The 16947-nt window shown below is 43.6% G+C and overlaps 1 protein-coding gene across 1 annotated transcript in view; it reads right to left on the reverse strand.

Annotated features, from left to right (window-relative positions):
* The window catches only part of TBC1D9 (TBC1 domain family member 9), a 109527-nt gene that overhangs the window by 23599 nt on the left and 68981 nt on the right, over nucleotides 1–16947 (reverse strand). Inside the window, exons 4-11 of the mRNA XM_060012079.1 lie at nucleotides 16619–16847; nucleotides 15923–16184; nucleotides 13942–14149; nucleotides 7999–8205; nucleotides 6927–7097; nucleotides 6159–6309; nucleotides 2488–2702; nucleotides 321–438 (exon numbers count right to left, since the gene is read on the reverse strand). Of these exons, the coding sequence (XP_059868062.1) occupies nucleotides 321–438; nucleotides 2488–2702; nucleotides 6159–6309; nucleotides 6927–7097; nucleotides 7999–8205; nucleotides 13942–14149; nucleotides 15923–16184; nucleotides 16619–16847 (1561 nt within the window). The remainder of the gene's footprint in view (nucleotides 1–320; nucleotides 439–2487; nucleotides 2703–6158; nucleotides 6310–6926; nucleotides 7098–7998; nucleotides 8206–13941; nucleotides 14150–15922; nucleotides 16185–16618; nucleotides 16848–16947) is intronic.

Below are 16947 nucleotides of genomic sequence, written 5' to 3' on the forward strand. Positions count from 1 at the left end.
GAAAGAACTGTTAAACCTTTTTGGGTTGATGATCTGTGTGCTTGGTGTAGCTCTCACATGGCACAGACTGACACCCACATTGAGTGTTTTCTAAAACAGTGAGACACGTGTATTCTCTCCATGGGGAGAAGCTCCATGGGGCTCCTTTGTGTATAATCTATATTGATTCAAGCCCTCTCATTCGCATCTTAGAAAGCTGCAGTAGTCTGAAACTCTTTTGACCAATGGTGACTGGAAATGGGGTTCCAGCTGGTATCCCGGTTCTAGAAATATTTTCCTGATGAGATAAGGGTTAAAATGTTAACTGCATCCTCACATACCAACCACCCTGGTGTTGTAGTAATCAGGAAGCATGCGTTCACACAAAGCCACCAGCAGCCAGAAAGCTTCCTCCTCTTTGGCATAAAGCAGCAGCACTGATGTGACAATGTTCATGGCCTAAAGGGATGAAAGAAGATGTCATCAAACACATTTTACATTTTAACATACAAGCAATTTTGTTAACCTGAAAAATGACTGAGTTAGTCCCACAGGGGCCAGCATACTTTTTCCTTAAAAAAACAGATAATAAATTTTTAAAGGCTTTGCAAGTACACACACATATTCTTCCAAGTTTTGTCTTCTTTCCAACTCTTTAAAAATGTAAAAGCCCTTAGTCCTTGAGCCTGTTAACTGTTAACAGCCTCCATGAACACCAATATTCACCCCCCATGCACGCAAACCCTCATTCAAGAAAACTTTGTCCAAAGGCTATTTGACAAAGCTTTTAACCTGTTAAAAAATCTCCGTGTTTTTAATCCTTAATTCAGAGAGGTAACTATTTCCTTTTTAATTTTTAATTCTTCCATAATTGTGTCTAAACCAAGTAAACATGGCTTGAGGCTCTCCTCGGGGAACAATGAAACCTTTCAAAGTTGGAGTCCTCGCCCATTATTTCCATCTGGATAAGGATGGTAGTGATAAGTAACAGGGATTTTATTCTAAAGTAACCTACTTTATTAAAAGATATTATCAGATAGCTCACAACCACTCAAGGCTCAACTACTTTAATGTCCTCTTAATTAAAAAGAGGAAGATCAAAAGATAAATATGAACTCTATTATATTAGAAGGGAACCCACTCCTGTACTTCTTTTGATCTTCTAGAAACCAGTAAGTGTTCATTAGGCTTCAACAATATAAATGTCAAAAAAGGAATTTTGGGGACTTCCCTGGTGGCGCAGTGGTTAAGAATCCACCTGCCAATGCGGGGGACATGGGTTTGAGCCCTGGTCCGGGAAGATCCCACGTGCCGTGGGGCAACTAAGCCTGTGCACCACAACTACTGAGCCCATGCACAGCAATGAAGACCCAACTCAGCCCAAAATTAATTAATTAATTTAAAAAAAAAAGGAATTTTGGTCTAATAGGCTCTTTCTTGTAAGCCTTACTCGATAGCTTCCCAAGTGAAATTAGTAAAATTCTACTTGAGAATTAACCTGCCTAGCCCACGATCATGGTCATGGTTAGTGCCTTAGTCATTCAGTCAAGTTAAGTTCTTTCGAAGGTCTACTTGGTAACAGGCTCTGGACTAAATATTGGGGAAGGGGGGACACAGTGGTGACAAGTCTCACAGGGCACAAATGCTGGGGTCAGAGAGAGAGAATAAAGACGTAAAGGTTGATTAATCAATTTGGATGTATATTTAAATTAAGTGCTATCAAAAAGATAACATGTGGTACAGGGAGACCTGTGCTCTCTGTGTGTGTGTATGTTTGTGTCGAGGTGTAAGGGAATTAAGCCTGCTTTATCTTTTAGCTAGATGGTCACGGAAGGTCTCTCTGAGTACGTATGTGGCCTTTAAATCTAAGGACGTTATCTAGGAGCTCCCCAAATTGTGGTGTCTGTACCTAGTATAAGAGATAATTGTAGTGGGTATATGCGCAACATTTTTTTATACTGAATTAAGCATTTATTTTAAAGTGCCTTAAAATATAACCATAGCATATAAACGTTACATTCTCAAGGACGTTAGTTGCTTAGGAGATGCAGAGCAAGAGTCCTGTGGAACCTAGAGTCCAGGCCTGGTGCCCAGGCCTGCTCAGGAACAGCTAGTGACCAGCTAGGTCACCAGACGGTGGTGGATCCAGAAAGGGCACTCTTGTCCCCTGGCTGAGAACCTCAGTGCAGTGGTTCTCAGCTCAAGGAGATTTCGCTCTCTGAGAGACATTTATCAACGTCCACAGACATTTTAGTTGTCACAGTTGGGGAGCTCTACTGGCGTTTAGTGGGTAGATGCTATTAAATGTGTTATTCAACAGGATTGTTATTAAACATCCTACAAAGCACAGGACCGTCCCACACAAAAAATTATTCAGTCCACAATGTCAACAGTACCAAGGTCGAGAGACCCTGGTGCGGTAATAGTTCTCTTAACCATAACGCCTTTCTCATTACTTACTGGCTAATAAAACATTTTTTTAAAGTCTCACCCCTCTGTGACATTCACCTGGCAATACCCTATGTTAGGATTTCGAAAAGCATAAGCCGTTAAGACTCTCCTCAGAGCAGCGATGCCCATTTCGTTCTGGAAAGCTGGGTGCTCTGGGAGGGAGCGGTGCAGGTCCCTCTCAATCTCCTCCGTGGCAAGGTTGTACTTCCCCATGGACTTCTCCACGAGGTCTTCATAGTACCCGGGATGCGTGGCCTTCTCGTTGATAGCACCTGGGAAATACCCAACAGACACAACATCAGAAAGCGGAAGCCCCGCCCTTGGTCTGTAACCACAGCTGACTGACCCAGACTCTTCACCTTCCTTCCCCTCAAAGGACACTGGCGAGATAATTATGAAATCCCATGATGACATGTCTGCTGCAATCACGGCCAGATTGTAAATTCACTTCTGTCCTCCTTCCCTCTTCTCACTCCATAGTAAGCGGCTGTTTAAAAACCTCCCTACAGGGGCTTCCCTGGTGGCGCAGTGGTTGAGAATCCGCCTGCCAATGCAGGGGACATGGGTTTGAGCCCTGGTCCAGGAAGATCCCACCTGCTGCGGAGCAACTAAGCCCGTGCGCCACAACTACTGAGCCCATGAGCCACAACTACTGAAGTCTGCCTGCCTAGAGCCCATGCTCAACAACAAGAGAAGCCACCACGATAAGAAGCCCACGCACTGCAACAAAAAGTAGCCCCCGCTCACTGCAACTAGAGAAAAGCCTGCATGCAGCAACGAAGACCCAACACAGTCAAAAATAAATTAAAAAAAACAAAACAAAACACCTCCCTATACTATATGATATCACTTATATGTGGAATCTAAAAAATAATACAAATGAATGTATATGCAATACAGAAACAGAGTCACAGACACAGAAAACAAACTTATGGTTACCAAAGGGGAGAGGGAATGGGGGAGGGACAAATTAAGAGGATGGGATTAACAGATACAAACTACTATACATAAAATAAATAAGCAACAAGGATTTACTGTATAGTACAGGGAACTATATTCAATACCTTGTAATAACCTTAATGAAAAAAATCCGAAAAAAGATAACTGAATCTCTATGCTGTATACCTGAAACTAACACAATCAATTATACTTCAATAAAAAAAGTAATAATGATGAATTAACAAAAAAAAAAAACCTCCCTAAGATAGAGGTTTCCAACCTAAAAACTGTGTTCCAAGGAACTTCCACAGACGATCCTGAGGGGTTTCTCAGAGAAAAAAAGGGAAGTGGGCAGAGAAAGCCGAACTGAGGCCTCGCCGGCCTCCCCTCCCTCAACCAAGCAGCTTTGCTTGTATTTTATTGGGGTTTTCCTTAGGATTTCACTTGAAAAAGGAGGGTCTGCTTCTCAAAATAAGTTTGAAAACTGTTTGCTAACGCATATGCTTTGAAGGGCTCACAAACAGCCATACTGAACAGTTGGAGGAAGTATTAGGACATGTGGAGGATTTCTAGAATTGCAGGGGGCGGGGAGGGTATTCCCGGCAGTGATGAGCCACTGCTACGGAGGGGAGTTCCTCAGTGCTGGGGATGACGATGGAGAGGTGGGTGAGAATGACTGCTTTGAGATATTTGCATTTTATGATTCTTAAAGGCAGAAAAACTCTGGATGCAAACACTTGAATCTAAATCTAGTTAAATATAATTTACCTAAGTATAAATTATATATACATACACACACATACATAAATATATACAGATAAAAATACACATACATATATGTACATATTATATAATGAATAGATATATATATATATACACTACACACACACACGTATTTAACGACAGGGTAAACTGATTTGCGTTTCACTGATTAGAAATTAGAACCCTGGGCTGACCCAGTCCTTGCCACAGGGGGTCACCCAGAGAGCCAGCCTCATCATTCACACTTGCCCTGGAAAGGCAGTCTGGTTGACGGCAACTTAACATTGGCTTTGGCTCTCTTCTCAAGGGAGATTTGCAAGGATTTCTTGCCATCTGGCCTGTACCTCACTTCAGTGGGTACAGAGAGCCAGGCCCTGGTACAGTGGTCCTAAGAGTTATGGGAAGCAGGGCAGGACTCAGGCGGGGCTCCCCTGCTGGGGGCTGGGCTCTCCCCGTGGGTGGGCTGGCCTCCGTATGAACCCCACGCCCTGTGCACTGGGTGGAAATATGGGCTCAGTTCTCTACCCAACAGAGATGGTGTGTAGACCACATCACCCTTTGGCCTCACATAGCCCATCACAGTTAAAGAAAACGCTGGGTCTAACTCTGAATGTGTCTTTATAACAAGGCTGTGGACTGTCGTATGCTGTTTCCCCGGCGGCTAACGTGTTTCATTTTCATCTAAAATGTGGCTGTAAATAACTTCCAATTTGAATAAAATGAAAATGGAATTTTTTGTTTACTCTGTCAGCGATCTGAATCAGGTTGTCAAGGTGACCTGTTCGCCACACACAAGAAAGACAGCAGACTGGATGGTAAGGATCTTCTTGGGCTGGACTGGTAACTAGAAATGATTTGACTCAAATTTGGGTTTCTAAATGAGGAGCTATGGCTGCTCTATGTAAAGCAAATGAAAAACAAGACGTGTAAATGAGGATAGAACAAACTAGTTTTACATGAAACAGATAAAACCAATTATTTTTCAGGATTCTATCCCCCTACTTCTGAGATATATCTCATTATAGGCAATTGTCATTTATATCCACTTTTAGAAAGAGCTACAGGTGTTTTTTTTTCCAAAGGTTTTCTTATAAGTCTGGTAACTATGCTTTTAATTTTAATGTCATTTTTAAAATAAAAGGTTTTGATAATAGTGCTTGTGTCAGATCACCTCACATTCAAATAAAACTTTTCACATGGGCCTATTTAAGACGATTACATTTCAAGCTTCTAACCAGATAAAGTAACTGATTTATATATTAAAGACTGGTGACACCCAAAGGAATGCTCTGATGTTTGTGACAGAATAGATCCCTGGCATACACCGGATGCTTAGTCTGGGAGGAAGGATGGGCTTAGCCCGAAGGACCTCTGGTTTCTGTAGCAGGGCTCAAAGGTTTAACCTGACAGTGTTGTATTTGGGCATGAGCCTGGCAGTGGGCCAGTGAGTATGGACACAGCTTTCCCATGGGTCCAGGACGCGTCCCCCTCTGTCCTTCCCGGCATCTCCAGCTTGGAGTGTATGATCCAGGAAGGCTTTCGTTCCCAGGGCTGATTCTGGCCTCTCTTCCTGGTCTCCAGTGATAACCAGCAAATTCAAGAGGTGGCAAAAATCAAGGAGAAGCTTCTTCTATTCCTTCATTTCTACCCTCTCCCCCATCCCAACGAAGACTTTGACGGAGTGCCACACTTAAACAGCCTCAATGAAGCTGACATAGCTGGGAAAGGACAGAAAGGACTCCAAGAATCGCAAAGAATTACACTCTTTTTCTTCAGTCTCCGTTTTATCCTAAATAGAGTTAGTGAAGGAACAGAAGAGGTTACGAGGACTCGAGGGATGGTATCTTCAACGTCTGGTCTGTTGAATACGTGTCCTGTATTTTTACTGAGGGAAGTCAACACTCTGGCAAGGAACTGTGATCTAGCACTGAATCAGGGGGTGACATATTTGAAAGAGCCCTGATGCACGATGGAAGGCGGAAGGGCAGCCCCGGGGTCCCCAGCTCCCACCCCGAGCCCAGCCATACCTGAGAGCAGCAGCCAGAGCTCCCCGCGCATGCTCTCGGGTACGCCCTTCAGCACCAGGTCCCGTGTCTTTTCCGTGCGGTACATGCAGATCCCTTGCCCGTACTCAGCAAAGTGAATCTTCCAGGCTTGCTCTTTCAAAAACTCTTTGGCCTGAAAGGGATAATGAAGCAGCACTACATCCCAACGTACTTCGACAACGGTTAGCACAAGTTCGATGGAAGGTCAGAACTTTCCCTGGTGAACGGAGCAGTTAAGTTCTGGACAGAATTCAGGAGAACAAAGAACTCAGATTTTCTCGAGTCCTTGCCGGATATGACACATGTATGCCCGTGGATCTGCCACGAAATTCTCTGTCCTAGAGTCAGAATTGTACTTACCTGAGATGAGTCAGCAGAATGCAAATGATATGAATGGCTTTATGTCTATACCTCCAAGTGAAACAGTGCATGTCTTTTAAACGTGGCCTGAGACATTACGTACTTATTTGTTGGCTGACTTATACAATAGTTAAAAACAAGACCAAAAGAGGTCAGCTGTACCCTCTATAACATCTCCTTCCACGATGAAACCACTCTGAAACCCAATGACATAGAACCATGTCATTATATGTTATATTTATATGTCATTTGTGTTTCTTCAACAAAATATCCTTTACTTGTAGGAAAATATCTATTGACATGTTGATGAGTTTACTTTTACTTAAAACGATTTTTTCAGCGTTATCGTTCTAATATAGAAAGTTCCGGGCAAGAGGAGGCGGCACCCACCAATTTCGGGTTGAACTCCTCGGGAGACCGCCGCCGATACATGGTCATCAGGGTCTGTGTGGCCGTGGGGACGCTGTTGCCATTGAGGTTAAACTGGCGCTCACCGTCAGCATCGGAGCTCGTGCTTCTCTGGGGACTGGAGGAAACGAGGCTGCTGGGCCGAGAATACACCTGCCGATGCAGAGAGCAACAAGATGCTGGAACCATTTTGGCTACAGAATCTACTTCTTCAGCGTCCTCTGGACAGACATCGATAGTTACGTCATGGTTCCTAACAGGTTTCTTGTGATGTGACAAAATAGGAGAAAGGCAGCAAACCAGCACTTTGATGGGGATTAGATGGGGTCATGGGCCACAGAGCTTCAATGCCCAAAATAGGTTTCCTCTGTATTTTAGATGCATTTTTACAACAAACTGGTTGGCCACATGTCTCTCTGATTAGTATGCATGCAAAGCATGATGTGGTTGAATCAACTGCTAATGGGATCACCTCCCTCACCTCCTCTCTAGCTTCTGGTGCCTCAGAAATGCCTACAGAAGCTTGGAGCAGGAAGACGGGGGCAGGCATGTTACTCATGAGCTCACCATTTTTGCTATGTATTTTCGCTGCTAGTAAGTTGCTCTCTCACTTGAGCTAATTACATATCTGTCAGGGCTCCAGTTCTTTGGATGTCTAGGGCTTAATTCAATAGGGATACAATTCGTATTTTATCATCATCAAATCATCATAATGATGTTGTATTTCAGTTCTGAGTGACCTCTGTACCATTCCCAACAAGGTCACTTATATAGACCAGAGTCACTTGCTATGTAACCAGGACAAATTACTTAATAATGCTTTCAACAGTGAAAGAAGAGGGATAGACCAGATGATCTCTAAGATTCTGTCCGGCCCTATGATCCCAAACATAAACTCCATGAGATTTAAATGAGATACTGCTCTAGACATCAGAGTATGTGGTCCATCTTAGCACAGCTGCAAAGCTTCAAGATCAGACTAACAGACAGGGAGGTGCACCCCAGGGAAGAGTAAGAAGATGAACCAAAACACCTGCAGGTGCCTTCCACAGACCTCATCATCTGAACTGTTGTAGCTTCCTGCAAACTCTTTGTCCGAGTATATTTTGGAGGTCGTCTGTTGCAGGAAATCAGAGATCCTCTGCACTAGAAAGTCTCTGTCTCTCAAATTGGCAAACAGGAAGGTCATCCTGTTCTTGGTGCTGATGGATAAAGGACTGGGGAGCACGCTGGAGCTGTCTGCCTTTTCTACAATCGTCACCTGAAAAGAAACAGGACACCAAGAGTATTATTTTCCAGGGATTATCCGACAGCAGCCTCTGAGTAGCACTGAAAAGAACACAACACTCTTAAATCTCTGTAGAAACCTCCTCTATTTTCTTGAGGCAAGCTGAGATTCTTTAGTCCTGTTCCAATAAAATAAAACAGCTCGTAACAAATCAAACTGGAGCTGGAATCATCTTACTGGTCTTTCTAAATTAGTAGTTATAAATCGAGAGGGATTTTTGCCCCCCCAGGAGACATTTGGCAACATCTAGAGGCACTTCTAGTAGTCACAAGTGGAGGGTACCACTGGCATCTCATAGGTAGAGGAAGGCATGCTGCTAAAACATCCTGCAGTGCACAGGACCCAGGACAGCCCGCCCCCATCAAAGTCCGGCCCAAGATGCCAATAGTGCCAAGGTTGAGAAACCTTGTTGTAAAGGAATCTTTTGATTTTCATTAAAATTTAATGGAACCATAAGAGGGAGGACTCCTAGCTGTTGCTTCATCTATAAGAGACAGAAACAACCGACGACACTGGGCCCTTTTACCAGCTTAATGTGGGGATGGCTTTCAAAACACCACCAATCCTTCAAGCATCTCATTTAGACTCCAGGGCTTTGCACCCCTCACCTCTTGCCACTTCAAAGTTTTAAAGGCTCGATTCTGAACAGACATGACGTAAACAGCTTAACTGCAACCCCATCTGCATTGGCTGACTGTGTGTGTGTGTGTGTGTGAGTGTGTGTGTGTGTGCGTGCGTGCGCACGCACGCGCACGCATAGCATGTGTGGTGTAGTAAGTCTACCACGTCAGGAGAAAAGTAGGAAAGAGGGGCATGTGTTTTAGCTTTGAAATGACGACATATATTTGGTGGCTTATAATAGGATTTTCATCAACTGGAAACTAGGATAAATGCATTACAACTTTTTTCTTAGCACATTAGGAAGAAGATCTCAAGGCCAGCCCTAGATAAATGGTTTATTTGCAGCAGCTCTGACTCTGTAGAGTTAAGTTTCTTTCCCTTCTTCATTTCCACATGTAAGCAGTCTAGATAGGTTCAACTTCAACCTCTTCATCAGCATTTTTCATGTGAAATACATTTCCTCCCAAGCAGAACTTTAAAAACTTTTCTCCCCTTCAAGGCTAAGGAACTTCTTGGAATTGCCTAAAAAGTTGCATGGTCCCAAGTGCAAACAGATATTACTGGGGTCCATAAAGGGAAAAAATTGCAGGACCTGTCTTCTGTTCTCAGACTTCATAAATATGTACAAGTTAGATATATACTTATACTTTTTTAAAGGAATCTCCGAGATACCTGGAGTTGCACATAAAAGTGTTTTTTTTCCCTCAGTGCAAAAGAAGCTAGAGAAACTGGGGGAAAAAAACCCAACTTCTTTATCATGAAAAGGATTTTCCCATGACACTTCAGACATGTGTTAAACACGCTTATTTTAAAAGACTGATAAAAACTTCCTTTTCTCTCAGTAGATTTTTTGATTCTTTTAGTCACCAGGCATCTGAGATTAAATGACAGATGTCAAGGGAATTAAAGGTTCAAGTTCTCTGCCTAAAACACAGACATCATGTGCATCGTGATGGAGTCAAAGTGGAAAGTCCTATATCTAGCAGGATCACGAATACAGAGACAGCAAGAAAGCTCTCTCAGAAAACCTAGGAAGGTTCCCACGGGTTACAACCTATTTTTCACTGGCAAACGAGTTCTAGTAGAATTCTACCCCATAAGCTTTGTGCTACCAGGAACGGGCAACAGCTATATCCGAATATTCTACAGAATAATGACACACATTTTCGTTACCAACTTGGGTTATAAAATAGATCAAATTTAATCAAATCTTGGTGTGTCATATGGAACACTTACAAGGTAACTTATAATTGAAAGAAAAGAGAGACTCTATCTGGAATCTCTAATGAGGACCCCGATCACTTCACTTTATCCTCCTGCTTCACTGCCTCAGTAATTTCTATAAAATCTACAGCAATATGATTCTGTGTAAACATTTAACACGTATCGATTTGGTCTACCTTAAGTTTGTATGTAGAATATATATTAACAATCTCCAGTCAATATTTCTACTTATTTATAAAAAGTTAAATAAAACAACAATTCCTAGTAGCCGTTCCAAGGAGGATGCAGTGTTCCCACGGAGGGTCCTGCTCATCAATCAGCTTAACTCAATTCACAGACACACCACCTCTACTCAAACAGACCTGGATGGAGGGTGGGAGCCTCGTCCTAGTGTTTTTCTGTCATTATCATACCTAGAGGTAACAAAAATTACATTAAGTCCTTTGCTTCTTCCATTAGTCGAGGTTCGGGATTTACCATGAATATATCTCAGCGATTCATCAGGTTAAAGGACAGGGCACTGCTGTCTCATTGAGCATTTCTTTAAATGCTGCATCCTCCAACCACAACACGCTTTATTATTATTTTTTTTTGCAGTACGCGGGCCTCTCAGTGTTGTGGCCTCTCCCGTTGCGGAGCACAGGCTCTGGACGCGCAGGCTCAGCGGCCATGGCTCACGGGCCCAGTCGCTCCGCGGCATGTGGGATCTTCCCGGACCGGGGCACGAACCCGTTTCCCCTGCATCGGCAGGTGGACTCTCAACCACTGCGCCACCAGGGAAGCCCAACACACTTTATTTTTAAATGCTACCTCTACCATTGTCCCTCTTCTGACTTACCCTGAAATATGACTGAATGATCTTTGCGCTACCACCTGCTGGGGAAAACTAGCAAGCAGAAGATGGGCTGAGGACATGAACCACTATTCTCTCAATTCCCCCGAACTCTCACCATCCTATTATAAATCACACTAAAATGTACACAGAGCACCTGGACCAAACCGGGAGGTGGGGAACAGGAGAGAAGACGTCTGGACAGCAGCTCCCAGCCCCTCTCTGCTCCTGAGCTCTCTCTGGATAAACAAAGTGATGATTCACTCAGATTCATAAATGACACATTCACGGTACATTCTTAATCCCAGGATGGGTTTCCCTAGCCAGTCCAGGTCACTCTGCTTTACTATGTTCAGGTAGTACTTGATGAAGAAAATTTTTAGTAGCAGCCTTGGTGATAGATGTTAACTGGACTTATCGTGGTGATCATTCTATAATATATACAAATATCAAATCACTACTTTGTTCACCTGAAACTACTATGTCAATTACACCACACATACACACACACACACACACACACACACACACACACACACACACACAGAGTTTAGTAACTCCCTAAGACAAAGTTTGCTGGAAAAAGTCATGAAATGCCTTTCAGAGCCAATTGTAAGTCCTGATGAATTCACTCCCAACGATTCACTCCCATCTCAGAATTCACTCCCAATGATTCCTGGCCTCCAAATGTGTTATAATACTACTTAGTTCACCCTATAAGAAGGAGAACTAGATTTTTCAATTGCTTAACATTTTGCATTCTTTTTGATCCACCAATTAAACTTCTAGGAACTTATCACTTAAGGAAAATTATATATATGATTGGGAGAAAACTAAAAACAATGCAAGGGTCCAAGCACAGGTAACCTAAAAAGAAGAAATAAATTATACATATCCATTAATGGAATAATATGCAGTCACTAGAAGTTACATGGTAAAAGAAAATTTTATGATACGAGGAAAAGTTTAGTGTACACCCACTGTTAAGGGAATTAAGAAAAAAATAAAAATTCTTTATGTTTTATATCTAAATAATATAAATGACATATATACAGCAATGTATAGAAAGCCTGAAAAGCTGTACAGCGGAATGTCAACATCGTCGTCTTCGAAGGGTGGGATTAGGACTGAATTTTGTTTTCTTTTTATTTGTATTTTTACTAATTTTCTGTGATAATGATACAATATTTTTGAAACAAGAAAAAACAAACAAAATTTGCTTACATAAATGATTTTGTTAAAAAAAAAAAAGGAAAGAAGGCAGAAGGAAACTTGAATCCTTTACTATAGAGAATCTTAATAAAGGGTCAACCTTGATTAAATAGCCAAAGCTTCTAACCGTCTTAATTTCTAGAAAAGGACCAGAGTAAGTTGAAAGTTACCAGGTCAGAAACTGTGGGTCTGCCAGCCCTTGACATCCTAACATTGAGTTGCTTCTCAACCCCAAACAGCAAAGCTTCCATACAAGTACCAGAGTAACCTATTGCTGTGAGGACACGACAGAACGCACCTCCACCCCAGATACAATAAGAATGTTTCTTAGTCTTCACTGTCTATGGGCATCAGCCTGGCACTCTATTAAAATACAGACTTCCCAAACTTGCAGCGATCCAGAAGATCTGGGGTGGGCTCAGGAATCTGCCACTGTGGCCAGTGGTCCCAGTGGTTCTAATGCAAGGAATCGACAAACCGGACAGATCTGAACACTTGGCTTTCTGATTCACAACCTAGACTGTCTCCTCTGAAGACCAAGCTGCTCAGGCTGTGAGTCAGGTGTAGTAACTACATTTTCTAGCTTCTGTATTTGATGTTTTCACATCTTGGGGCCTTTTTGACCCAGAGTTAGCCAACTCCTGGAGATATTAAAGGACTCACCTGTGAGCAGGCCTTTTATAGGCAAACCAACCAATCCAAGCCCATACCCCAGTGACCTCCTATATCTGCTCTCACACTCAGGGCCACATTCACCTGCCCTCATCACCCCAGGGCCAGGTACCAGACAACTAGGGGTAGGCCCTCTGCCCTGGAGCCTGCCAAAACTATTCAGCTGGCCAATCCTAAGCCTGCTTACCCTGCCTCGCCTGTTTCTTCCCATGGAAACCACAATAAAGGCTCTTGCCCACGTTTTCCCCAGCTTCTTTGCCAGCTGACTCACCCTGGTGCTTCCCTGCGTGGTCCCCACGGCATGGCGTGCTCCCCCTAGTGGAATCTGTGAGTATAGCAAGCAATCTTTTCAATGACAGTCATCTGCTCTGTTGGCCTCACCTTACCTGAACAAGAATGAAATCTACATTTTAAAATACCAGGCTGTCTCTGGAAGAAAATATCTCGCAGGTCCCATGGTCACTTAGAGCAATGACAACAAATAAAAGAGTGGCATGGGACTTCCCTGGTGGTGCAGTGATTAAGAATCCGCCTGCCAATGCAGGGGACACGGGTTCAATCTCTGGTCTGGGAAGGCCTCACATGCCGCGGAGCAACTAAGCCCGTGCACCACAACTACTGAGCCTGTGCTCAAGAGCCCACGAGCCGCAACTACTGAAGCCCGTGTGCCTAGAGCCCAGGCTCTGCAACAAGAGAAGCCACTGCGATGAAAAGCCCGCGCACCACAACGAAGACCCAACGCAGCCAAAAATAAATAAAATTTAAAAATATATGAAAAAAGAAAAAAGAGTGGCATGGCTTCCCTGGTGGCGCAGTGGTTGAGAGTCCGCCTGCCGATGCAGGGGACACGGGTTCGTGCCCCGGTCCGGGAAGATCCCACATGCCGCAGAGCGGCTGGGCCCGTGAGCCATGGCCGCTGAGCCTGCGCGTCCGGAGCCTGTGCTCCACAAAGGGAGAGGCCACAACAGTGAGAGGCCCGCGTACCGCAAAAAAAAAAAAAAAAAAAAGAGTGGCAGATTTCACCAAAGAATTATGAACACTCACCTATGGTTAAAAGCCAACTCACGGCTGGTAAAAGATACACAGAAAAGTATTACCAGTAAAACTCTTAAAATACCCTAAAAGTTCCATTTTCACCTGCCACTTACCTCTCGGAGTGGGATAATGAGGCTGCACAGGTTTTCCTCCTTGCTGGTAAAGCAGATGTAGTTTGTGGACACAAACATCTGCCCCAAAATGTGCATTTTGTTGAATGGAGTCCAGAGGGTGCAGTCTGTGTGGCCATCTAATTTTTCATCTTTGGGCAGCCGGAAAAGTGCACGGTATCTCTCACTCTTTGCCCTGGCATCCAGATCGCTGGAAAGCAACAAAAATAACACCCCCCACAAAATAAAAGTTTCAGTACGTCTAAATGATGCGGCAATGGAGGTTCCCCAGCCCATCTTTCCCCTCCTCCATCTAGTGAGACTTATTCCTACCTTCTTGGCTTCCTACTGGCGTTAACTCCAAACTATGACCCAAAAGTATAATGAAATTATTTTAATGTATTTAGGTCCCTTGTGTAGCCATTTTGCAATCAGTATCTGTGAATGTCAAAGGATCTTAGGAAAACAAGGCCTGGCCAGGAAATAATTCTCTTTCTAAAAGAATACAGTAATTTCTTAAGAGATGATTACATTTATCCATGACTCATCCAGAGCCACTCTTGGGGCCTTATCTTTTAAGAACGACCTAATGCAAGTACACGCAAGCCACACGAATCTGCTGACTGACACTGTCCACGCTGAGTAGACAATAAGACTGCCCAAAACACAGAACGACCCACCTCCAGGACAACCAGAGTATCTAACCTCATCTGGGTCCTCAGGTAACTATGATCTTTTCCCTAATGAGTTCCTTTACCCTGTTCATCATGGCAGCTGTTTAAACCTCTTTGCTCAAGCTTTTATGCTACTTCTGCCCCCTGACGATCCAGTTTCTGGCTTCACAGGGCAAAGACAGGCCCTCCAATTCCCTCCCTCCTGTCTCCAAAACCAACTCCATCCTTATCTCATCCTACTTCCTTTCCCTGTTTCAAAGGGAGATGTATCAGCACCCATAAGCATCCTTTTCCATGTCCTATGAGATGTCACCTTTTAAATTATTCATTTTCTTCTAGCTTTATCTCCATGCTCCTTTCTGTCCCTGCACTTACCCCTCACCAACAAACTCTTCCCATCTGCCTACTTCATACCATCCTCTGGTCAAATCTTTTTCATTCTAAAATGAGCAAGTCCCCTCCTTTACCATTGAATTTCTTGAAAAAGCAGTCCGTACTGTCCTAATGCCCTTGTCTTGCCTTTCACGTGCTATTCAACCCACTGTAGTAACCCATCTTCTTCTTACTCTATCAAAACATGTCTCAAATCACCAAAAGCGTTTTAATTGCAGTGACTTCTTGTCAGGTACCAGCTGGATGGCAATGATTGCCAATTCCAGTTTGATGTCCTGCAGGCAACTTAACTCAACACGATCAAAACTGAGCCCTCATATCCCTTGGACAAGCTCTTCCTTCCCTCATCCCCACCTCAGTTAGGGGTAATTCCATGCATACCATCATACTTTAGAGCATCAGCTTTTCCCTCGCCTTCTCTCTAGCCCAGATCCAGACTTCCAGGCCTCTCTGCAGCCTCGCTTCATCTCATGCCCAGCCACCTTTCACACGTGCGATGGACTAACTTCCCTCTGTGCTTTTCCCTTTTGCTTCTCCCATCATGTTATTCCCTCTGCCTGAAATATCCATCCTACTGACTCTGAATGAGTAATGTCTACTATGTCTTGAGAGCCCAGCTCCAAGCAGCTCTGCTGAGAGGTCCTTCCTACACACTCTGCCCATCTCCCCATGTGTGTGCTCATGGCGCTCTGCTCATAGGAACAGAAGAGGTCCCATCCCATTGTACTGGAGCTGGTCGTGTCTGCCTCGCTTAATGAACTGGGAGTGCCTTACGTAGTCTTTTTCAGTTTTGTATCTATACCTGGAAAACTGTGCTGAACCCTTGAAGTTGTTCAGAAAAGGTTAACTTTCATAAAGGAACAGATGTGTTTCTTGTTTCTAAAGTCTCTAAAAGACGCTAAGTCTCTGACACCTACCGTTTTAGAGCAGACACTTTTTTAGGAGATTTCTTTTTCAGTTTAGGCAGGGATCGATCTTGTTCAAACCCCTCATTGTCTAAGAGTTGCCTCATGGCGATGTTGGCGAGCTGCTCCATTAACTTGAAGGTCTCATTGATGTTGAGGAATACGGAGAAGAAATGTTCGCTGGACCTCGTGCTCACTTTAATCACGTCAGGCAGAAGCAGCGTGGCGTTCTTCTCGAGCTGAGTGATGTCCACCCACCGGATAACCAGCTTGGCTAAGCACAGGGAACAAGGTTGGGTCAACACACAGCTGCTCAAAATCCTTTCGAGATACTGGAAACTAACAACCCTGCCCCCCAATTTCACTGACCTCCTTTGAGTTTATGTGCCCATGCTTATCATTGTTCTGTTTGTTAAACAGACAAACCTGGACCACAAAAATTCTGAGTTACAATTATTACGGATTTAAGTCCATGTCTACTAAATGAATTATACCTTTGGTGAATCTCTACTACTTCATAACTAATTTCGCTACAACCGCTGAGCCAAAAATGATTGGATTCAATTGTTAAGTCATCACAAAAGAGCGCTGGCCCAGTTACAACTACAGGTTTATTATTGTTGATGTTTGGATGTGGTTTATGCGTTCAGGGCAGGCAAACCTCAGGAGACTTTCAAAAGCTTCCCTCTGAAATTCTAGAGAACTCACCTTCCCTTCCCATCAGAAAAGAATAAAAGCAAAGGTGGTTAATACTGAGGTACATCCAACCCTGTCGGGGAACCTTCCCCTTCCAGTAGCTGCAAGAGTAATAGTTGACGAGTTTCTCTTCCTCAGGCATTCCAAACAGCCGATGGAACTTCACAATGGCTTCCTTGAACTTCTCTGTGTCATCATCTTCCTTCACATCATTGATTTTGTTATACTCTGCAATGATGCCCTAAGAAGCGATAAAGCACAAAACACACAACTGGTATCACCATGACTAGAGCTGCTTTTTCCCGTATCTTGTACATAACTGGAAAGGAACAAAAAATTTC

This window comes from Delphinus delphis, chromosome 5 (genome assembly GCF_949987515.2).
Source record: "Delphinus delphis chromosome 5, mDelDel1.2, whole genome shotgun sequence".
Lineage (NCBI taxonomy): Eukaryota > Metazoa > Chordata > Mammalia > Artiodactyla > Delphinidae > Delphinus > Delphinus delphis.